Here is a 24,539-nt window from a genome sequence, read left to right on the forward strand (position 1 = left end):
CAAACGTTTTTCATTTCGTGACTATTATCTTTCGTTGGTCATTTCTCTCTCTGAGACGTGGAGCCATCCAAATACCCGTTCCGAACAGCAGCATTCTGTTTACTGCACAGCAATTCGTTGTTCGTCGAGCACCGTTTGCTTTTCTCGGTCTGATACAACACCGCGAGTGCAGTAATGGCCCTTTAGCAGCTATCGTCTTGCGAGCTACCACAAAGAGCACATTTTTTTTAATCTCTAGAAAGTCACATTCCTTATGGAGTTGCTCTTTTAGTTCGGCCTCTTCACTTTCTCGTAATAATCGTTCAAACTTGCCACATCTTGCTGAAGTCGCCATCGCGAATCCTTTTCATGGCATTTTCCAACCTCAACAATAGGATGACTTTAAACTAATAAATATGGAAAAAAGTATGGGTGGCAATAATACACCATTTCTGTAAATAAATGAATCGTCAAACCTTTTTCTTGCCCTAAAAGGAAGTGAGAGGGACCCCAAGTGAGCCCCAACTGGCTTTGGAAAATCTCAGACGGTCTCCACCTTCAGTCAATCATTCAAGAGGTGAGTTCGTTGATGCGTTTCAAGGCATCAGAAAGGGAGGCACCCAAAGCCAGTCGCGATCCTAAAGCTTAATACTAGGTACTGCTTTTCCTAATAGAGAGTTCTCCGGGTGGATTTTTCTGAGACGAGGGATGGAACTTGAATTTTTGCCTGCAGCAACATTGACTAACTCGAAACTCTGCTGAACAAAGGCCAGAGAAAGTTAATAGGGTACTGCAATCGAACCTATAGCGCTCATTCTAACATTAAGGTAACTGAAGCATGCTATCAACATTGGGGCCGTTTTTGTGTTAGGTTACTTTCAGATTCATTTAAAGCATCGCCTAGTTTCATAACAAATACTTCGTCTCGTAAAATGACGCATCATGACAGCCGAAATACCCCATCAACCTTTTTGCACTCACCTAAACACAGCACCGACTTGTTGTCGTCGTAGCCCTTCCTTGATTCACAATTAGTTTTTCCTTGCTCCAATGAATGTAACTGCCAAGCGAGACGATTTTTAGGCTTTTACAGGTTTGATATCCTTCAATTGTATCAGCAAACGTTTCAGAAAATTTTAAATTTCAGGTTCTAACGATTCCGCGTGCCCTCTTCCTTTCTTAAATCAAACCTTAATTCCTGTAGTGAAGACGTTTATACTCGAAGGTGTTGTAAAAATGTACTTGGTACATTTTTACCACTTTCAGGTGTCAAGGGCAATTCAGGAAGATTTTCGCAGGATCTTTTCTTCACCGTTATTCTAATTTAAAGTTATTCTTAAATTATGTGAAAATGGTTGAGGCATTTTCCGTTTGACGACGGAAAGTGTGCAAGAATTTGACAGATTTTGTTCAACGTGCGGTTCTCTGTGTTCAACCAACCTTAATCGGAGGAAATATCTCGCATCGCAAATTTTCATCGTGAGGTGGGATAACTTTAAGTTTCTGCTAAAAAGGTGTTCAAGAGAATTACTTAGAAAGGCCATTTATGCACGAGTCTTACCTTCATCAGCCAGTGGAAGTCGCTGTGTAAAGAGGATGGGTAGGTCTCGTCAACTTCAAGGATCGGTAGCATTTCTTCTGCTGTCACCAGAACTTTATCTTCGTTGTAGAGAAGGCAAGCAAGATACGCACCCCTGAGAAACCAAATAAAACAAACGGAAATAAGAAATTCTGCCAACAGGTAAACATGCATCTCATTGTGCAAAAGATTCCACCCAATTATTTTAAACTTTTTCCGAGTTCTCATTTTAAATTATTACAGCAAAATTCGTGTCACCTGGGAATGTCAGGGAACTGCAGCAACCTTTCGCGTTTATCGCAGTGCACTTCGTTAATAAATACGCCATACTCTTATGGCATCTTAATCTACGGTTAACCTAAGAGATATCCAACAGCCAAAAACTGCGTAATTCACAAACCTTGTAGGTTTATAAAGTACAAAATTGACGTCAACGGAGTAAGTGGTTAACGAGTTTGATATGGGATGGAATGGAATGTGAACTCTCTCTGAAGAAATAAAAATGATAACAGGAAGTGTTTCTTAGCATAAACGGTTTTCTTTAAGCAGGACTCAAATCGCTGATGAAAACAAGAATTCCGAAATATTTTCATCATGATAGGGGATTCAATAAGCAAGGGACGAGTTTATACCCGAGCCGATTGGTTTGTTTTAGATGATCCCGATTAAGAAAAGTAGAAGTAGACCAGCTCACCTTTTCATTATTTTCTGGAATTTCGGGGAGGGGGTGAAGAGATGTTTGATGCTTTTTCTAACTTGACGTCGTTGTTGTTGAGGCGTTTCCGTCGACTCTGCAATGCCTGCAAATAAATAAGAAATGAACCATAACGGGCATGTTTTACTGCGTGCATAACTTTAGATTTTTGTCTGAAAATGCCTTCTTACAGGTTTTTTCGACTCTTTTCCAAAAGAATTCTTTACCTTTGACTTCCGCTGCATGCGCCGGCCGTGAATTAATGATCTGATGAAAAAGGTCGTCTAATTTCCCCAGATGTCCTGTCGAGCGTGGCTTTTTATCGTCGACATCTCTCCAGCCTAGAAGAAAGAAGCAAAAAGCATGAGACATTTCGAGCAACAGCTATTCTTATATGAGAAAGAATCTTTAACATTTGACTGAACATACGGACGTAAGCATAGCAATAAGATTTTTTACTGAGTAAATATTTCTTCCTAAGTATCATTGAACATCTTCAGTACAGTTAATTCAAATAATACTAGGAATTAACAGCTAGGGCGCATCCTTACAATGGAAGCCCTCTATGCGTGCAGTGTTATAGAAATAAATTAAAATATATCTTAAAAAAAAAAAAGACATGATCACATTAAAATGACATAACATACAGAATTATGTTACACAATTCAGGATGACAATTTCCCAGATTTTAGGAACAGTAAGAACGGCTTTACGGTTCAAATTAGGCGTAGGGCTTCAGCACTTTCTTTATATAAACGTTCATGTTTATATAAAGATTTATGTAGAAGCTTGGTTTTTTTTTCAATGTATCCTGTGGTTTGGGTTTTCAATTCCGTGTTGTGCGAGGCCAGACTTCTGCGGTTTGATGGGACGAATATGGTCTTGATCTATCGTAGGACAATTTACAGGGGCGTGGCACCTCCTACAGAAGACAAACTTACTAGGCAAACTTCAATTGAAACAGGGTAAGACTACGTGCAAGAATCTCTTTTTTTAAAAAAGTGCACACGTGATAGGCTCATTCCCACGTTCGCTAAACTAAAGGAAGTTATCAAATCACCAGGTGCGCATAAAATTTATCAGAAGGCAAGCCATTCCATCATCAAATTCCTGACATGTACCCTCAAGGGGTGTACAGGATATGATAGTACTACATGAAAAATTTACATCATTACTAACTTCCTATCTACAATTTTCCTCCAAATCAATCTGTTACTTCTCAAGACTCCAACATTATCAGATCTCATACTTCTTTCTTCCAAGGCACTTTTTACTGTATCAATCCACCTATATCTTGGTCTTCCTCTGGGTCGTTTTGCTGCCAACCTGGCAGAGAACACTTGTTTTGCTAATCTTTAATCGCCCATTCTGTTCAAGTGACCATACCACCTGAGATTAGCTCTGCTAACGCCTTCCTGGATGCTGACAATGTCACGTTCTTTCCTAATATCCTAGTTTTTAATATGACATTGCCACTGATGCAATCTGTTCACGCCTCTAACTTTCTCAGGACTCTCATATCTCTGGTCTCTAGTCTTTGGTCAAGTGTTTTACTTCTCACCCAGCTCTCAGATCAATAAGTTAAAACTGGTTTGAATACTGTCTTGTATACAGCTAATTTAGTGTTCCGAATAATTTCTCTCTTATTCCATATGGATCTATTCAATTGACTTCCTACCATACCAGCTTTGTTGATTCTGTTCTCTATTTCCATATTTAATTTACCATCTTCGCTAAAATCGTGCCTAAGTAGCTGAAATGTTTTACTTGTTCCACAGGTTCTGCGTTCACAAAGCAGTTGACATTTTCAACAATTCTACCTATTTTCATTGCTGACCTTCATACCATATCTATTACAACAGTTATTCAATTAAGTCAGGGAATCTTGCAGACTTGTAGCGGATTTTTTTTTGGAAGTATAACATCGTCCGCATAAAGCAAAGAGCTGACATTAACATCTCCAATTCTGATATCATGTTTAATACCACTTTCCTTCATAATGGGATCCATATATATAATGAATAACAGAGGACATAACGTACAACCTTGTCTCACACCAGAATTAACATTAAACAATCTTCCTGTACTTCCTTCAATTCTAACTGCTGACTTACAACTCAAATAAAGACTAAGTATTCCTTGATATAATGTCCCATTGACACCATATAACTGTAGCGTATTGGCGTATTGAATAGCTTCTCTCTTATTTGCCAGGAACTTTTGATATGCTTTCTTCTTTTCCTTCACTGCCTCTTTAACTTCCTGTGTCCACCATGGAGTCCGAATTTTCTATCCTTGCACACAACGTCACCACATGCCTCTCTGGCTGAATCAATCATGGTTTTCTTCAAGGCTTGCAACTGAATCTCCAAGGTTTCGTTCCTGTTCTCAAACTCTTTCATTTTTCTTTCAATAATCTTTCTGTATTTTAGTCTACAGTTCACATCTGAGAGCTGCTCAACTTTTATTCGCTTTAAAACTTTCTTACATGTTATTCTTTTCAATATGAAATTCAATTTTATCCTGCTCAAGACTAAAGAGTGATCGCTTCCAATTTCAAATCCCCTGTACACTCTGGTGTCCTGCACCAGGGAAAAAACATCACTATCAACAATAACATAGTCAATGAGACTTTTCTTATTCCTAGCCTCTTCTCTCCATGTGAATTTGTGCACATTTTTATGTTGGAACATGGTGTTAGTAATAACCAGTCCATGCCCTGAGCAGAAATCCAACAGGTATTTGCCATTTTTATTAGCTTTGCTCTTTTCTCCAAATTTTCCCGAAATATTTTTGTACGTCTCACAAGCATTTCCTACTCTGCTATTTAGATCCCCATCTTTTCCTTTTTCATTGTGTCAGTTGCTTTTTCTAAAGCATCAAAAAATCCCTCCACTTCTACCTTAGTAGAAACTTCTGTGGGACCATAGGCACAAATAAGTCTCATTGTCCAGTTCCCCATTCTCATATTTGCCCACATCACTCTACTTGATACTGAATGCCATTCAAGAAGATAGCATCGTATTTTGTGTTGAATACTATGGCTACTCCTTCTTTTCCTTGATTTTTATTTCCTGCGTATAACATTTTGTATTTATTGCTCAGAAAGATCTCACCAGTTTTTATCTTTTTTGTTTCAGTCACCCCTATTATGTCGATTTGGTACTTATCTAATTCTTCAGCTAGCTCCATTTCTTTGCCATTCGGGCTTCTTATGTTGATAGTACCGATCTTTAACTCTGGTGATGTTGAGTTGGGGTGCGTTTTCAGATTTGTTCCAGTAGCTGACTTTTCGCTGTTCGCCCTGGCTGCTGGCGAAAACAATGGGGGCCTTGTTTAACCGGGAAACGCCCCAGCCGGCATGAAATTTTGTCATGTTGTACCATCATCTTACTGCTTAATCAGTTACGAGTTTCTAAACAAGAACTGGAAACAAATATTTTAGAAATCACAGAATTAGAAGCGGAATTATCTAGCATGTTAAATCAAGAATTTCTACTATCGATTATTGTCTCAAAAAATACGGGAATCAAAGCAATTAAAAATAAGTAATACTAATCTACATAAAACATATCTTACCTTGTTAAATCGATCCAATTAAAATACCAACTAATTATCGACCGAAAAATGGGTTGTCAACTTATCTAGTCGTCCACGAACAGAAGATGAATTAAATATTCTAGCAAAGAGGTCATAAGTTTGCCATTTCACTTAAACGCATTCCATATTTGGATTTTATACACAACATTGAAATAAACATCGGCCATCTGTCCAATATTGAAGAAAATGGACTGCGTTTCGAAATTGTAAAAATAATATATGATGCCAAAACTTCTGACTTGAATATCTCTCCATCAGAACTGAAAGCGCTTACCTCCTTAAAACGTATTAAAAACATAATTATCACCACAGCTGACAAGGGAAATACCACGGTTGTCCTAGATACTAATACTTATGACAAAATGAATGTACTACTCCGAGATAGTAATACATACGCCCAAACACAGCTCAAGAAACTGAACTAGCTACTAGATGAAACCATTTCCTTAGATCAAGAAACAATAAAAAAACTCAGAACAAACCATGCCAGGTCTCCTAGAATATACGGTCTACTCAGACCTGTCGTGGATTCTATTGGCAGCCCGACTTACAAATTGTCAAGATATTTATCTAACCTTTTTCGTCCTCTCATAGGCCACTCAGTATCATCAATTAAAAGTTCCACAGAGTTTCATGCAAAAATAAAAGACATTCAACTGTTGGAAACTGACATGCTAATTAGCTTCGACATTGTTTCCCTCTTCACTAACACGTTCCAAGAGGAAACGATGGACTTGGTAACTCAGAAATTCCCATCCGACACTGTCGAATTATTCAAATTTGTTATTACATCGGGATACTTCACCTGGAAAGAGAAAATGTACAAGCAAGAGGAAGGAACAGCAATGGGGTCTCCTTTATCACCAGACCTAGCCAACCTCTTTCTAGACCACCTGGGAGGAAAATTTTTCACTTTTAATGCTAAACCAAAAATCTGGCTACGATAGGTTGGTGACGTCTTTGCTGTCTGGGGGCATTCTGAACAAGAACTACACTTCTTGTTCAGAATGTTCCTATTGATAAAATCAACCTTCTTCATCCGCGCAATCAAATTCGCACTCAAAAAAGAATCTCCACAGGGTATCTCCTTCCTGGATGTACAAATTCATCTCCACCTATGTCTGTCGAAAGCCGACTTTTTCAGGACGCTACATTCACAATTCTGCTCACCATCCATCTCAGAAATTTGCATCATTAAATCATTAGTAATCAGAGCACACAGATTCTCCTCCTCCGAAGGTTCTTTAAATCAAGAATTGGAAATAATCAAAAATACCGCCATAAAAAATGGATACAATCCAAAAACAACGCATAAAATCATCAGTCACTTCCCCGCACATCAACCTAGACAAGAACAAACCAGTAGGATTCCCATACCGTATGTCAAAGGCATCTCCGAACGTTTTTCAAAAATCTTGAAGAAATATAAACTGGCTGCTACCTACAAACTATTCAACCAAATCCACAATTGGTTACCTTCCCCTAAAGACAAACTTTCACCTCTTATGCTACCCGGGGTGTACGAGGTCCCACACTCCTGTAAATTGCCCTACTATCGAGAGACAGGCAGATCCATCAACAAACGCATTTCTGAACATCAAGAACATATCCATCTCATCAAACCGCAGAAGTCTGGCCTCGCACAACACGGAATTGAAAACCCAAACCACAGGATCCATTGGAGAAAAAAAAACCAAGCTTCTACATAGATCTTTATATAAAGAAAGTGCTGAAGCCCTACGCTTCAGCACTTTCTTTATATAAAGATCTATGTAGAAGCTTGGTTTTTTTTTTTTTTAAGATATATTTTAATTTATTTCTATAACACTGCACGCATAGAGGGCTTCCATTGTAAGGATGCGCCCTAGCTGTTAATTCCTAGTATTATTTGAATTAACTGTACTGAAGATGTTCAATGATACTTAGGAAGAAATATTTACTTCGTAAAAGATCTTATTGCTATGCCTACGTCCGTATGTTCAGTCATGAATGCTCCACAGATTTCATTATACAACAAAGTCTTAAACATCTGAGGCGCTTAATTCTATTTTCGTCGGAACGCGAGGTATCTTTCGATGCAAAATAAAACTGCATCACTGACGCACTTCTTTAATCAACGAAGGAATCACTTTGCAAATGAGTCACACGTATTACCAACCCCCGCTGGCTGTCGCAATAAAACAGAAACGATTTCCCTAATACCAGAAGTTCAGTAGATGGTCGACAGTTGCGTTCGCAAGTTTCGAAGCAGTGCAATGACGAGTTGACGATATGAACAGCGACTACGAATGCGGCATTTTTGGTATGTAAATCGATTCACTGGATTTACAATGGTCGGAAACGAACGTGTTCCACTACATGCGTGGTGGGAGGGAATTCAAGAATCAAAGCTTCGATAAATCCAACAACCTCCATTCCGGCATTCTTTTCAGCCTTCGGCAACAAGGAATACCCTGCAGAATTTTTGGTTATCCTAATTTTTAATTGGGATCAGTTTTTAAATCCCTGAACGACTTTTTCAAAATTTTCCGAAAAAAAAAAAAGTTTCGTGTAATATTATTTCTTTGAGAAGAGGAGTCCATTTAAGCCTAGTTTTGATTCCAATGTTGGCCTGTAACATTTTTTTCTGTTTTCTCGTATGGAAAATGCACCGTTCAGTGGTCAAGTGATAAGAGTTACAGTTGAGAGCAAAAGAAACTGCAATTGACAGTCGTTTGTCATTACACATTACGTCAGCCTCGTTTCCGTTTTAAGCCCCGGCCATCTATTGGCTCAAATCTCTTGCACTGAATGAGAAGATTTCACTCATTCATAGCAGCATAAATCGAACTACAATATTTTTTTTTTTAAGGGTGTAAAGACTGCGATTTGGATAATAGTTTTCGGGAGGCGTTGACCTATTCAATGAGCTTTAACATACAAGAACGGAGCCGATCCTTCCAATCGTCGTAAACGATTAAACATGCGCGTTCAAAGAGAATTCCAACTACATTCGTTCGTTATGTCCGCCGAGTTAAAGTATACAGCTGAAAGATTAATTAATATTATGTGATAGCTTTCCACTCTTATTTCTCTAGATTATGTAATTCTTAAAACCCGAAATTTCTTCCATTCAGACTGAATGAACTGCGATGCGAAACCATGAACTGGTGATGCTTAGGTGCGAAACGAAGCCTGATACGAAAACCGATATGATACCTTTCTTGTGGTTCGTTTGTTAGAGCGGGCAACCCAGAACTGTGATGGGACACTTATTTTGATTAACTGAATTTGATTTAATGTCTAAATATTTGGTTCTGCAGATGCATTTCATATTCATTCATTTCCTCTGCTTAAATGTTAAATTCTGGGCCAAACCAGATGGACAGTTCAGCGTAGCATCTGCCAAAATATTCCACGTTGTATGCGGTAAGTTCTCTGATTCTTGCATTTTCTTACTTTTATCATCCGGATACCCAAATGACGGGACGCTTCAGATGTTCACTCTTTGCAGAACTGAAAAAGTAAAAGCTTCCTTTAAGAAGTGTAGTTTCGCGATGTTTGTCATAGGTTCGAGTTTGTTGCTTTAATTTCGTAGCCACCCCATAATTCAAACGAGTGTCTGAAAAAAAAAAATAAAAAAATTCCAAGGTTTACTTACTTGATGGTGTCGCCGACAGCGGAGATGCGCAACAATACGTGCTGTACCCCGTGGAATTTCCCGCGGCTACGCGGACAAAATACGTGGTGCCTTGGGTGAGATCGGGGATCGTCACTTCGAGTTTCTGGATGTCGGAGATTTCTTGGGAGCCTGCTAGCGGTTTGAAGTCTTCATAACAACTCCATTCCACTAGAAAAGAAAGAAAACAAAATAATGCAGTTGTAATAAGGGTAAAATCAATTTGGAAATTAGTTCCGTTTAAAAATAATCTTGTGCAATGACTTATCCCAAGTGACACCCAACGTCCTATGTGAGAACGAGCATCGGTACCCGCTTTATCCTCAGCCTCCAAATTCAAGATTAACTTGGCGATTTGCAATTGGCTCGACATCTGGAAGAACTTCACTAGAATTGCAAAACTGGTCACCAGTGTTGAAATGTTTTACCGTTCGGATGTAATAATAACAACAAAAACATTCTTGGCGCTCGTTAACTAACTGGAAACAACGTCCTTCAATATTATCATTTACTGACACGAGTAGCAGAGGCATTCAGTTTATGAGTCTGATGGGCTTTGGGTTCAGATCGGATAATGTCGCTTGCGTTTTACATGAACATTAATCATTACTTATGAAACACGCCTATCATCGGTGTTATGCACCCTTCAATGCAAGCATCTTGCGAAGATCGAAGAATAAAAGATTTTTCAAATTGCGAAATTTAAATATCGTGGTGGCAAGCAAACGCCATCCAGATGGAAAGCGTGTTGTGTTTAACATCTTTCCGATTGTTCCGGTCGCAGTACTCACTTGTCCCCTGACGTAAATAACTCGTCTTTTTTAAAAAAAAAAAAAAAAAAAAAAAAACTTATTTTCGACACTATCCAATGAAATAAGTAACTCTCTTGCAGCGGCTGTTCAGCCAAATGCTGCAGCGCGTCACTGGCTAATCTTTTTCATCCCGTAAGAATGAACATTCTTACGGGATGAAATTCGATTTGCAGTTACCTCGGTTTTAAGTTGAATGTTATCGATTTGCCAGTTTTAATTAATCGAATTAGGGAAGAAGCCACCTGCCAATGTGAAGCGCCAAATTTGTTAAATAACAAAACAACAGATAGAGGTATTTGAAAAAAAAAGAAAAAAAAATTGAAATAACGCTGACAGTGACGATCCTTCAGTTCAGAGCCATTCATTAAAAGAAGGCTGTTTATGTGTGTGTGTGGGGGGGGGGGGTTGTGTCCAGATTTGAAAGCCTGCACTTCTTTATGGAGCTGCGTTATCCCCATTACGAGTTTCGGTTCAAATCAGACAGAAATGAAAGTGCGTGTGGAGTTCACCGACACATATCGGATCTTTCAATCAAATTCAAAACATTTCGTGGTCCTTGGGAATTTTGGCACCGAAATGGGGGCCGCATTATAAGAGAAAATCGAAATATCGTAAAAGAGTTTTCAGATGAAATCCGGTGAACGATGAAGACCGAGTTAACTTTTTTGCCAGCTGCGCCCTCTTCAGAAAGGTCAGTGCCGGGTCAATATGAGGAAATAGGAGATTGGCGGACGTTAAAAATCTGCTACTGTGCCTACGGTTTAACTGTAACAGTAACTTCTGATCTTAAAAAAAAAAAAAAAAAAAAAAAAACGCCTTTAAATCCAAAATCGGAACTTCGCTACGATGCCCTCGAACTTCATTAATTAACCCCGACGTCTTTTGTTCGTTCCAGTCGTGTTTCTCACCAACTTCGCCAGTGTACTGTCACAAATTCTGCTCATTTTTTGGCACGCACCAAAGATTCATCCAAACTACGCAAAAAGTACATTCTGATGTTTAACTTAACTTTAAGCAAAATTGCACAAATCTGGCAAAGTCTAGAATTAAATTTTTGATTTTACCTAACTGGAAAGTAATGGCGACCTCTGGCACGCTATTCTTGTCGTGCTAGAATTTGCATTTGTTGGTAAAGTCAGTGAAATATAAAAAATAATAAATTATATCCTGAAATGCGTTTGGAGGGAGGAAATTGTTTGCACGTCTGTGAGAAGAAGAACAGAAACAGTTGCATATTTAAAGACAGTCCAATCCAATTTTTCTACCATAAACAGAGAAAAAACTGGTCGACGAAGCCTCGCTTCTTCCATTCTGCTAAATAAGCACAGAAAATTATCAGATATTATTCATTGCGGAAAAAAGTAACAGAATTCCTAATTTTCACTGAATTAACCACAAAAAGAGGCGCTCTACCTTCTTACTCTCCTTGGGGAATAAAAGGCATTCGAAGATTTCTTTCAAAAAAAAAAATCTCATAAAAACATTGCTTTTTAGAAACCCTTTGAGCTGCTTATTTGTATGTTGTTTTTTACACTCAAATTTATTATGCTGAACCTAAAATAAAAGAAATATTCTAGTCCAATAATTAATATCTAACTGAAAAATTAAACAAATTAATAAATTGTAAATATTATTTTCACCATGATATGGACATTTTAAGAGGAGAGGTAGAAAAAGCAATAGGACGGCTAAAACACAACAAGAGTCCCGGTAACGATAACATTACTGGAGAAATGATTAAATATGGGGGTGAAAGTATGGTTACAGAAATGCACCAACTATGTAATATGGTATGGAAAGAAGGGAAAATGCCAGAGGACTGGGTGAAATCAATATTAGTAACATTATACAAGAAAGGAAATAAGCTAGAATGTAAAAATTATAGAACAATTGCCTTGATAAGTCACCTTGGTAAAGTGATGATGATCATATTGACAGAAAGATTGAAAACACAATTGGAAGCATACTTTGCAGACGAGCAAGCAGGATTTAGGAAGGTTAGAACTACAATTCAACAGATTTTGACAACGAGGTTAATAGCAGAGAAAGCTAGGAGAAAAAATAAAAACATATATACTTGCTTTGTTGACTTTCAGAAAGCATTTGACAGTATTGACCAGAAAGTGACATTAGCAGTTCTGGAATCCTGTGGAATTGATAAAAAAACTAATAGCTATATTAAAAGATGTTTATCAGAATGCAGTAGCAGCAGTTAGAATAGGTGGTGATTTGGGGAAATGGCTTAAAACAAGCAGAGGTATTAGACAGGGAGACCCAATATCACCAAGCATTTTTATCGCACATTTAGAAAGAGCAATGGATAAAATGAAAGAAGATGCCAAAGGAATATCTGTACATGGAATGAGAATTAACAATATAAGATTTGCAGATGACATTGTTATTATTGAAGAAGACGAAAGAGAACTACAAAAAACACTGGAACTGTTAAAGGAGGAAGGGAAGAGATTTGGACTTGTTATGAACTTTGAAAAAACAAAGACAATGGTATTTGGTGAGAAGAACATGAAACAAAAGATACAAGTAGATGGAACTGATATAGAAAATGTAGAACAATTCACATATTTGGATAGTAAACTAACATATGACTTGGACTGTAAAAAAGAAATAAAGATCAGGATTGCAAAGGGAAGAACACATCTGAAGGCCATGGATAACATCTGGAAAAGTAAAGTGATCAGTCTGCAAACAAACCTAAGAGTACTGGAAACATGCATCTTCAGCGGTGTACTGTACGGATCTGAAACGTGGGTAATAAATAAGGAATCAAGAAAAAGAATTTTGGCATTTGAAAGAACTTGTTACAGGAAGATTCTAAGAATAGGATGGGTACAGAAAATCACCAATGAAGAGCTCTATCAGAAGATACAACCAAAACAGAATCTAATGCAGAAGATTATAAAACGGAAGCTGCAATTATTTAGACACATCTGTAGAATGAGTGAGGACCGGAAGATAAAGACATTTATGTTTGGAATTTTGGATGGTTTAAACAGAAGAGGTAGACCATACAGAGAATGGATAGACGACATAAAGGACTGGTGCGGAATGGGTGTACCGAAACTGCGACACTGTGCACCGGACAAAGAAAGGTGGAAGAAGATAGTGAAACAGGCATCAGACATCAACGGGCAGTGAGCCCATGGTTCGTGATGATGAAATATTATTTTAGCATTCGAGCTTGGCAAGTCCATGGCTCTCGCCAACCAGCGACTCTTCACCACCTTTCAAAAACACGGATTACATCCCCAAACAAGTGGCAGAAGACAAACGAACTATTGCGCTTTGAACTCTAATATTTCGCTAGTTAGAATTGGAAATAAGACAGAGAAACAAAGTGCAACAATATTTTAAATGTGATCGAAATGAGATGAATCCATGCGCAGTGTTTCAAAGTTAATTAAATTATGCGTCTCGGGAAACGAAATCAATTACCTGAAATGTTCCCTCCTTGGGTGTACAAGAATACCACAGGGATTAAGCTAACCTTATTACTAACTGCTGCCAACAATTTCCTTCAAATCTATTTAACACCGTCAACACTCCAATATTGTCAGATTTTATATTTCTCTTCCAGGACGTTTCTGTCTGCATTTATTAGTCTTGGTCTCTTCCTTATGCCATCCTGGTCCAGACACCAAAAACTTGTTTTGCTAATTTTTCCTTTCCCATTCTGTTTAAGTGACCTTAAATTAGCTCTGCTCACACATTCCTGAATGCTAGCACTGTCAAATTCCTTAAAAATATCTTCATTTTTCATATGATTCTGCCATCGATGCATCACTTAACTCTCCCAAGTTGAAATTGGTTTGAACACAGCCTTGAATACTACAAGTTTACTGTTCCGGTTAATTTCTCTCTTATTCTTTATAAAGTTATTAATTCGGCTTTCCACTTGCTTGCTTACTTTGTCTATTTAACTTGCCATTTTCGCTAAAAATCTGTGTCTAAATAGATGAATGCCACATTTGTTAAAAGACTCCTGGAGACTTATATTAAGTCTCCAGGATTAAGTTAAGTCCTTCAATTCAATTCTTACAGCTTAAATATAGACTATGCATTGTTCTATATAATGTTCTATTTACTCTATATAACTGTAACTTCTCGCTTGGCATGTTGTTGTGTGTTTCTTCCAGATCTACGAAACTTAAGTATTTATATTCCCACGATTTCTCAACTGTTTTATCTTAAAGTGATAATCCAATAGTGGCAACATCAGATTGGCCAGAACCCAGCTTGTTCAAGTTTCTCTTTCATAATTTTTCTTAGCCTTTTCTAAAGTGCTTGCATAAAACTTACCTGGAATACTCAGTACGGATATTCCTCTGTAACTCTCTCATTCACTTTTATTTCCCTTTTTATTATAAATGAGTGCTATGCGAGCTCTACTCCAATCCTGCAGAAATATATCTTCTGACCACGTCTTCGGGATTATGAAGCTCACCAACTGTAAACCTTTCGTATATTAAGCATTTGTGAGCGGTGTAGAGAGGAGCTGGCTTCCCTTTTAGCCCTGGTTCTCTGACGAAAACAGTAGGACAAACTGGACTACAGCAGCCAGCATGTAATTTCGTCATGTTGTATCAAGTTTTTTTCTGATTTAAGCCGACAGGAATAACAACAGTTTGGTCATCTAAGTTCCAAAGTGTCAGCCAATCCTCGCTCGTTCACTATCCAGTGGATATCTGTCAATCGGGAGTACTAAGTGCAGGTGTTTGATCTCATAAAGCATGATGCAAAATTAATTCTTCTCTTGAAACTTTTCACGAGAAGAATTGATTCGCATTTCACAATGAAATAACGCTTCATCTTAGCCACTACGAAATATCCATGTTTCCCTTTAAAAAGGGATGCTGTTCGCACTCTCTAGCAGCGTAATAGGAATGTAATAATGATACGCTCATACCACTTTTTATTGCCGACCAGCACTATTTTTTGGTCTGTGAATTGAGTGTTTTTTTCTCTCTCTCGACTGAGTTGCCTGTATGCTTGGTGAAAAATTCGAGTTTCCGGAGGTGGGGGGGGGGAGAAACGTCTTATACGTAATCTTAAATACATAATCTTACATCATCTTAAAATACGCAGAAAGCTCAGTCAGTTATTTATCAACAGACGACAATTCCGACGAAACGGACAGCACATCCGTCAATGTTGCAGATCGTGTATACACTTGACTAGTTTTTGTTCCTTTTTTAGTCTTTAATGTTTAGCTTTTGTTTAAACTAGTTTCATCCATATTTTTAATTCTGAAGCTTTCAAAACCTATCGTCCATTCGATTCATCATCGTCTTTGTTTGCTGGTTTTATTTATGTTTCAGTTTCGACTGTTGAATATACAAATTTAAGTTCCCGTCATTGAGTTTCATTTTTTATTCTCTTACGATATGTTTTCGTTCAATCAAGTTTGGCTCCAAATATCATCTCTACCTAAAAGCATACAACCGGGTATGTCTTTTTAACTATTCTTTAAATACAAATTAAATATATATCATCAATCATAACTGTAATTATACAGACCATGTTGGTCTATTCCCGTCTCATTATCCATCCAATATCCTTTTTGATGTCTACCCTGCCTTCTCTTTCCAATTGTTTAGGATGTCGGGTGTTGGCCATTCGGTTTACATGTTCTACCCATTTTTGTTCATAATTGTTTAGTTTTTCTTCTGTTGATTTTGTTTTTAGTTCTTTTAAAGTGTCTTCATTCCTTTTATGGTCTAATAATGTGTGTTTTGCAGTTCTATATATATATATATTCATCTAACTTAGCCTCCAGTTGGAGAAGCTTCATCAAATAAGCTTTGCTATTTTTTGTTCTTCTAAATTTCAGAAAAATTTTATGTTAAACCACACCACTTCATCTCCGATTGGCTAACGCACCAATTTAACAAAGTACATCTCATGCCACAACAAGGATGGGACTCGGGTCTCTTTTCCTCCATCCCCAATTGAAGGGCATAATTTCCAAGATGTTTTTCTTGCTACGCTAAGGAGCAATTAAGAAGCATGAAACAAACATAAAAATCGAATTGCTTATATGTAATATTACGCATATTACAAGTCTCTAAAAATATTTTGTAACGCATATATCTCAATATGTCACGTATAGAATGAAACAAAACCTGAAACTAACTTCCAAGAATTCTGCGGATGATGAGAAATATTGAAACGTTCATGTACGGTAGAAATTCCATCTGTTTGCGTTAATAGTTGCGCCACACAAATCTTTCATGTGTTGCTAGTAACGTTTTTGTTGTTTTAAGAATAAGTGCAATGTTCAGTTATTTATAAATACAGGAACTCGAGTTTGCTGAGTGTTATCTTATTTAAAAAAAAAAAAGAAAAAAGACAAATCGGTCCACATTTTTTTTTTTCTTCAAATTTTCAGGAAGGACCAAAAGTTCATTTCACCAACGTACGATTAACTAGAATGCACCCAAACTAGTTCTGTGGTTGCAGTTTTGGCTTGTTAAGCTAAGACGAGCAAAACTCACTGGCCCGCCTGCCCGAGATCACTCGCTCAACCCCCATCAAGGAAGTAACGCGAACAGAAGCTCGACTTCCTCCTCGAATCAAGTCGGCGAATGAACGCGTTCAGTACAGATGAAACGCACAAGAAGTTTAAATAATCAGGGCGGACTATTTCGAGAGATGAAATAAACGCCGCTGTAGAGGGAACCGAAATATACTGACCCGTCTAACTGCATTACATCCGCTAACTATAGGTCACGGCGAGGTGACACCGAGCAGCTCGGTTAACAGATTTATCGCATCAGCATTAATAAAGCGTCGTCGCTCCACGTCCAGATCTGCCATCTCAAACGCCAATTTCCTCACTTCCAGTGATCGAATCACGCGGAATGAGGAGTCAGGGTTGAACTGCTCTTCTGCTGACTCAACGCGCTGCTCGAGCAGGGAATTGTGCTCGGATGCTAATAGTTTAAAAGAAATTTCCTCGAAATCAATCAACTTGCCAAATGTGGCCGACGAGACGCTCCCCGTGCGAATGAAACACCACTCGTCAGAGCAGAGAGGAACGCAGTGTGGAACAACGCGACGATCCCTCTCGGTTATTTCTGCGAATTTAAACCTTTCACATCGGCGAGTTGTGTAAATTTTTCCCGCTGCAGAAAAGCGCTCGAACCACGAACAAAAGCACGATTTGTACACGCAGCCAGCTAGAAACGGGAGTCTTCGTATTTTTGCTTTGCACCTCGTGGAACGTTGTAAGACGAGCCGTTCGGAAATTCTGCGATATTTAAAAGTACTTGTAGCAAAATTATATTTTTATTTTTGGGGAAATAACGTCTTACGTTCCGAAGAAGTTTTGTAGCCTTGAAGGCTTGTGCAGCCCTCCTATGAAATCGCGTGACACCAAGCACTGCGACCACACAGCTCGCCCAGAGCACACCTGGGATCAGCGGCGGCAGGTGAAAATTTTAAGTGGGGGTGCTGCATATACAAAATAAAAAAAAAATATTTTTTTCCTAATCAGTAACGAATTTATTAATAAATAAATTTACATATTAAAAAGTTGCTTTATTAACAATATTTCACCCTCACCACGAACAAACGCCAATAATAAAAGTTTCGCATCTCACAGAAATAACGCGTGCATGCATACAATTTATCTGTAGCGACGCTGCCCAACGAGCAGTGCCGGAATCACTTGTAAAGTGCAATCACAAGCGCAAACGAATATCGGCGAGTATAGCTGCAATTGGCCGAACGTGATAATTCCGACACTGCGTTAGATCGCAGTGCATTTGTTTCATAATCTAAAGCGTTAATCGGACAATTCCAATTATTAACTATTCAATCAATGTCGAAATATTAGCTGTAACCTTTAACATGTTCTGTTGCATTTATATAATGTTGTAAGCATTGTTATTATTTATAAACACAAACAAAATTTAATTTTTTCCTTGGGGGGGAAGGGGAGTGCTGCAGTGTTGCAGTGCTTATGTACGAGCCGCTAGTGCGTGGGATGGAAAACGGGCAAGAACTCGACGAATTAACAGATCCCCCTCACATACCAATATTTGACATTGGGACGTCTAAATGAAATCCACCAGTAACACTAATAACATCGCCGGTGGATTTCGCAGTAAAAGTTATTCCGCAGATGTGCAATAATAACTGGCACTCGAAACAGGGATGAAGAGCGAATACCGACCGTTGAGTGGCTTGATCACGTGCAATATCACCATCATGTTGGACGTGGCCGGAAGCAGTTGATTGATTCGAAGGGTAGTCGAGAGATCAACTGGATTAAATTTTTGTCGCCAGATGCTATAACTCCGTGCACGAGAGGTTGCAGTGCTTATAACACAGTTTCGTGTGTGGGCACGAAGTTAACTGCACATTCAACCACGGACTGCGAATTGCATCAACTTGCCGATGATTTATATTCCAGCATGAGTGAGCCTTTGTCATGGTGTGTTCTTAGAGTTGGTTTCTCTCGATTTTCCTCTTTCGTGGGATGAGCCTAATTATAATATATATATGAATGGGTTAATTTTTACGGATAGTTTTTACTACAAAATTATTTATTACGTCGATGTTATTAGTGTTACTGGTGGATTTCATTTAGAATGTCTCCAATACCGGATACGTCCTTCTAATTAATGTGTGCACGCGCACGATGCAATATTTAATATTTTCTTTTGTCTGCAGTGCACAAAAAACGGAAATATTTGAATCCTGTACTCCAGTGAAAAGAGAGTCCACTTACATATCAAGCAAACTGTTTTTCTTTACACGTTACTGATTTTGCAACAAACCCTAAACTTCAAACCTTCCTCTTTTATGAATCCTCCTCCCCGATTCCATAATTTTGACCATATGCGTCTGTTTAAGTTGTTCAAGAGAAAATCCAGTAAGGAAACTTAGAAGAAACTCGCCACAGCGACGGAGAATTAGATCGTCTCTTAGAATTGATAATACGTTCGTCCTCCCAACCCCTTAGTCTCTCCTACAGTTCCATCCAATTTTCCCCTGAGCATGTAACATCTTGAATTCGTTTTCAACCACAGGATTCGATATCAGTCCGACTTATTAGTGTGCTGTGTGCATTCATTCATTTCTTCTATTCTTCGTTTCTGTCATCGCGAAGTGCTTTCCCGATGGTCATCGATCTCCATGCTTGTTGTTCAAGCTTATGCTTTGACCTGGTAGTTCTTCAGCATTTTCAGATAAGAAGTTTACAACACATCTCTCCACAAATAGAGGAACAAATGCACACATAATATACAATATGCATGTTCTTTGTTTGACTTGTTGGCTATGGGACATACTCACCACCTTTCTAACACGCTTGAACATCCACCATCCTAGGATTCATGTGCGTCATGATCACATGCCAACCTGATGAATCCTTGCCTTTCGCTATCCACAGGAAACCTACCCACCCGTTCACACACATCGACTAACAGTTACACCCCCCCCCCACAACAAACAGTATGATATTATAAAAACTTCGATTAACCGCACAATTTTTTTTCTGAAAATATCGCTCTCTCAACTGTTATCAGCCATGTGGACCACAAGAAATCCATCACTATCCCACTATTCTATTAAGTTAGTAAATATCTCGAAGAAATAACCTGCTGCTCCCTTCAAGATCACACAAAAATTTATCTGCTCTCTCCTGAAAAAGTTACAGTTCCTCAGTCTATACCTGGTGTCTACGAAGTATCCTGCAGCTGAAAGCTGTTCCACAGTGGCCAACCAGCCAACATCAGAACCTCTGAACACAAAGACTACATTCTGGTGCTATTACTGTGGCCTCTTAGGGTTTGCAAACCTTCTTTTGATTATCCACTACACGATATGTTAGAAAAAAGGCTACCTTGCTTTTCACAAAAGCAAATTCAACTACAAAAGACCATTCCTGAGCTTCTTTGGTTGAAGCTTCCAACATAATCTACAGGAATCCCCCATCGCACAAAACAATATTTGTGCAGAGTCCTGAAAACCAGTCCACGGCGGGAAGAACTCTGGGATTTTCAACTGGACTCTCGGGTTTCTCATTCTGCAAAAACATGAGAACACACGCCATTAACAGAAATCACAACTGTCCTCAGCCAAACAATTATCATCAGCTACCAACAGCTTTTAAGTGTCCAGTCCAACCCACTAGGTGGCACATTATGAGACTGTAAGCCTTGCATTGTTTCTTCACTTTGGTCTCACTTAACTATGCCTGCATCTTCGTCTGTTCCTTGATCACAGTCGTGCAAAAGTATGTGAGCAAACCTCATTTGGTGCCCCTTCAATAATAATTTTTGCTGTTACTACCATTTGTAATCCCACACAAATACTCTATTTTGAAATTTTTATGTACATCATCCTACGAGGGGGGGGGGGGACTTAAAAGAATCTTACAAAAAAAAAAAAAAGCAGAAGGCAAGGATTTTATGTTTAAATTATTGTTACAATGGCCAATTAGAAGTGGAAACTGATGTATAAACTTGAAGGATGGAATACTTATATTCACGAGAACAGAATGAAAGGGAAAAAATGGAGAGATTTGTATTGTAATGAAGATTGCAATAAGAGATTTGAGGAATGGCGGGCTTTGGGATACGCCACCCAGTGCGTCTCCTACTCTGCATAGCCTTGTAAATGATGCAAATCTGATCAGAGGAGATACAGGAAATAGAGTTCGCGCGGTTAGCCTAGTGGCTTTGCGCTTCGCAACCATTTGCCTGGGGAAGGAGTGTCCTAGGTTCTATTCCCGTCGACGACGCGAGGAGCTGAAGGATCTTCCTCAGCCATAGCCAAGTCAGCCGGTCTTGGGCATGGACAGCAGGGTTTTTTCCGTCAGTTTATCTGGGGTTTTTCATCCCGCAAGCAGGCCACGTGAACACACACGGATTACAGTGAGGAATACTGACCCAGCCATAGGCTTGATTCGTCAGTTATGCCGGTTCCGGGGCTCGGATAAAATTTGGGGGGACTGAGATGGTGCCGTATCTCCCCGTAAAGGGGACTCACGGCAATTTGTACCATCATACGATTATTATTACAGGAAATAGAATGACTAACAGAAATCTATTACTATCACCCCTTAAGAATATCAATATGAATTTGTCCGCACGTAGCACGTTTTTGCCTTCCTCCGAGTTGCAGCTACGATATTTTCGAATCGCTGAGGTTTACGATCTTCTATTCTTGAAAATTTCGGTTCTGATGGCTTGTTTGCTGTGCCCGTTTGGTCCTTTTAGAATTTGCCATCTCTCTCTCGCCGTTAAAAACGCAATTCCCAAATACTTGCAAATCAATGCCGTTCTTAACTACATTTCGCCAATAAAATATCGCGCAAGCAATACTGTTGGCTTTATTATAAACTGCGGCTGGTTTCAAGCGCTAGTTAATTTCCTTAATGCACAAACGAACAGGTATCACCTCCATCGTTCAAGAAGATGCGCCGATCACTAGCGAATAAAGGCGAGCCCAGAAAATTCGCGAGAAATAATTTGTTTCATTACTTAAGGCACAAAAGGCATTGGCGGTGTGTGTTTTTTTATTTGACGTATTGGAGCGTGCTCTGAATATTTCACGAATGTAAATGGTGCTCACGTGGCCATGCAGAAATAGTGTTTGCTGCCATAGCGTTAGGGGGACCTGAGGAAGATTACCTACTGTAGGTTCATTCTACTCGCCCACTCGAGGAACTTACGTAGGCTTTTCTTGGGCCGGTTCTCTGGCACGGACAAGTAGGGTTTCCTTCCCGTTAACTCCGTTTTTCAATCCTTCACCTCAAAAAGACAACCTCAGAACTCGCACCGTTACAGACAGTAACATGAGTGTTGGGATTTTGGATCACGAGATCGTCGCATTTGTGTCTCTCTCTCCCCAAACACCTTGGTTCATTCATAGCTTCAGCTCACTCTTAGTGAAAGAGGAGACTGAGTGTCCGACTGGGTTCAAAAAGTAAGGTAGAACTAAAGGAACTCTTCTCATTCCCTTTTGGGAACAAAGGACGTTAGAAGAAAATTTTTTTTTCTCTAAAATATAAGTTCAATCAATGTATGTTGGTACGTTTTTAAAGAAACTGGCAAGCCATCACTGTTTCGCGCTTTGTTTCTCTCCTCTACACACCCACGCCAGAACTGTGAAGTTTCGTGCGATTTTCTAGAAAGTCCCACCACGCGACATTTATCCCACTTCCTCGCTGAACGGACTTGCTATTTAGCTCGTTCACGTCGAGCTATGTCATGCCTTATGTTGCGAGCAACATGCACGCGAAATATCGAAACAGGTGGTGATCTCTGTATTTCGTAGATGCAGTTACGATATTACGGACGATCGTCTCCATGAAATAAATTCGTGAGCAGCGGGTCGCATTCACAACAGACCCGTTGGAAGCACGTCAAACGATAGGACAAGAGTTTGCAAATACATTAAAAATCTCTCATCTGAAGTTTAAAAAAATGTCGGAAAAGTTTTTTTTTTTTTTTGTCTCATTGTAATTAGGAAAGTGGAGATCTTTCACTTACCTCTGTACCTCGTGACGATGCTGCTTGCGTCATTGGCAGTTTCGGGTTCGACGAATTTTACTTTGAGTGAACGCGTTCCCACCACCTCCATATGGACTGATGTTGGAGGATCGGGTGGTCCTGGGGAAAAAATCATAAATTATCAATCTCATTCAAATAATCTTACATATTTAAAAATAAGACTGCAAGAATTCCGATACTAAAGCGCATTTAGGGCTGCTACACGTTCTTTTCAGGTGAATTTTAGAACGTAGAATGGCCGGAATCGGAAGAGCTGCAAGATTTTTTTTATCGACACTGTAAATTTATATTTATTCATGTCTGATTGCCACACTCAAAATGTTTTGAGAAAACTTCGAGAAAAAGAACGTAGCTAATATTATGAAAAGCACCTGCTGGATTTCTGTTCAGGTCACGCACTGGAATCATGTTCCAACATGATACGAATTCATGAATATCTTTGTGCATGAATGAGAAGACGCAAGAATAAGGAAAGGTCACACTGGTTCGGGCAAAATAGTATGCAGCAAATGCGAAATTGGAAGTGATCATCTAGTTTTCAGCAGGCTAGAATTAAATATAGCATTGAAAGTAGCTAAAAAAAAGTCACAGAAAGACCGAAAAGTATACAGAAGATAAACAGAATGAAAATGACAAAATGCTCCGGAGGCAGAGGAGAATCAAGCGGGTGTCGGACCTGACGGCCACAAGAGACTATGTGGAGAAATTAAAAGATCTATAAGAACTATATGGATATTACACATTTCTATGATGAATTGAAACAGTTTCTATTATTTTAAAACGGACATAATTCAATACTGCCACACAAGTATACCAGGCTGCAAGAGAATGTCAACTTTTGACAAATATAGAAAATTTTAGGGTTCCGTAAATTTTACTGTCAGCGGTCCCCAACCGGCTTAATACGTCCCTGTCTGGAGGCCATTGAAAAAGCTCAGAAAAACGGAGGAAAGCGTGCAGTTATTATATTATTAAAACATTGAATAAGTAGTACAAATGAAAATATAATACAACAGGTGCAGCAAGTATTTAGAAGAATACAACCGATAAATCACAGATAAAAAGAAATATTGCATATCTTATAAGAAGTATCCTGCAAAGATTAAAAAGAGCTGCCCAATGTGTGTAACCGTAGCCATACTGGTTACTATAAAAATACAAATGAAGGCGATTCCGGTCACTAAAAAAATAAAATGACTGCATCTACGATGGCACACGAATAACGTAGAAATAATTGCAAAAGAATATATTACATTTAGGGTATTCTATAATATGCCTTTAAAATAAATGTCGACATTATTCAGTCCCATGAGACAGTCTCTCAATCTGTTTCTAAAAGTATCACCTGATATTACAGACTTGATTTCGTTTGGGAGTTTGTTGCTAAGTGCTCAAAAGATTTGTGAAAAAATAATTTGTTTGTCTTGGGTACTACCAGCAAGTTCCAGCCACAGCGCAAACCATAAGGATATTGTCCGTGTCTAGAGTACTTTGAAAGATTGCTAAATGAAACAAGTGACAGAATGGTGTTAGAAAAGATTGAAGAACAATGCACTCAGGAATGATTATCAATCGATTTTGCGGTGGAAAAAGCCATCGGAAACGAGAATTGTGAAGAAAAAAACAGCAGGAGGAGATTGTATTACACTAGAAGGAATGATCAGAAAGTCAAATT

The 24,539-nt window shown here is 38.7% G+C and overlaps 1 protein-coding gene across 1 annotated transcript in view; it reads right to left on the bottom strand.

Annotated features, from left to right (window-relative positions):
- The window catches only part of LOC150102861 (ankyrin repeat and fibronectin type-III domain-containing protein 1-like), a 355,850-nt gene that overhangs the window by 136,234 nt on the left and 195,077 nt on the right, over window positions 1–24,539 (bottom strand). Inside the window, exons 13-17 of the mRNA XM_090397404.1 lie at window positions 22,844–22,963; window positions 9,493–9,681; window positions 2,480–2,593; window positions 2,253–2,358; window positions 1,541–1,673 (exon numbers count right to left, since the gene is read on the bottom strand). Of these exons, the coding sequence (XP_090253530.1) occupies window positions 1,541–1,673; window positions 2,253–2,358; window positions 2,480–2,593; window positions 9,493–9,681; window positions 22,844–22,963 (662 nt within the window). The remainder of the gene's footprint in view (window positions 1–1,540; window positions 1,674–2,252; window positions 2,359–2,479; window positions 2,594–9,492; window positions 9,682–22,843; window positions 22,964–24,539) is intronic.

Source organism: Typopeltis vanoorti, chromosome 9 (assembly GCF_054136105.1).
Source record: "Typopeltis vanoorti isolate ZY-2024b chromosome 9, IOZ_Tvanoo_1.0, whole genome shotgun sequence".
In the NCBI taxonomy this organism is placed as follows: domain Eukaryota; kingdom Metazoa; phylum Arthropoda; class Arachnida; order Uropygi; family Thelyphonidae; genus Typopeltis; species Typopeltis vanoorti.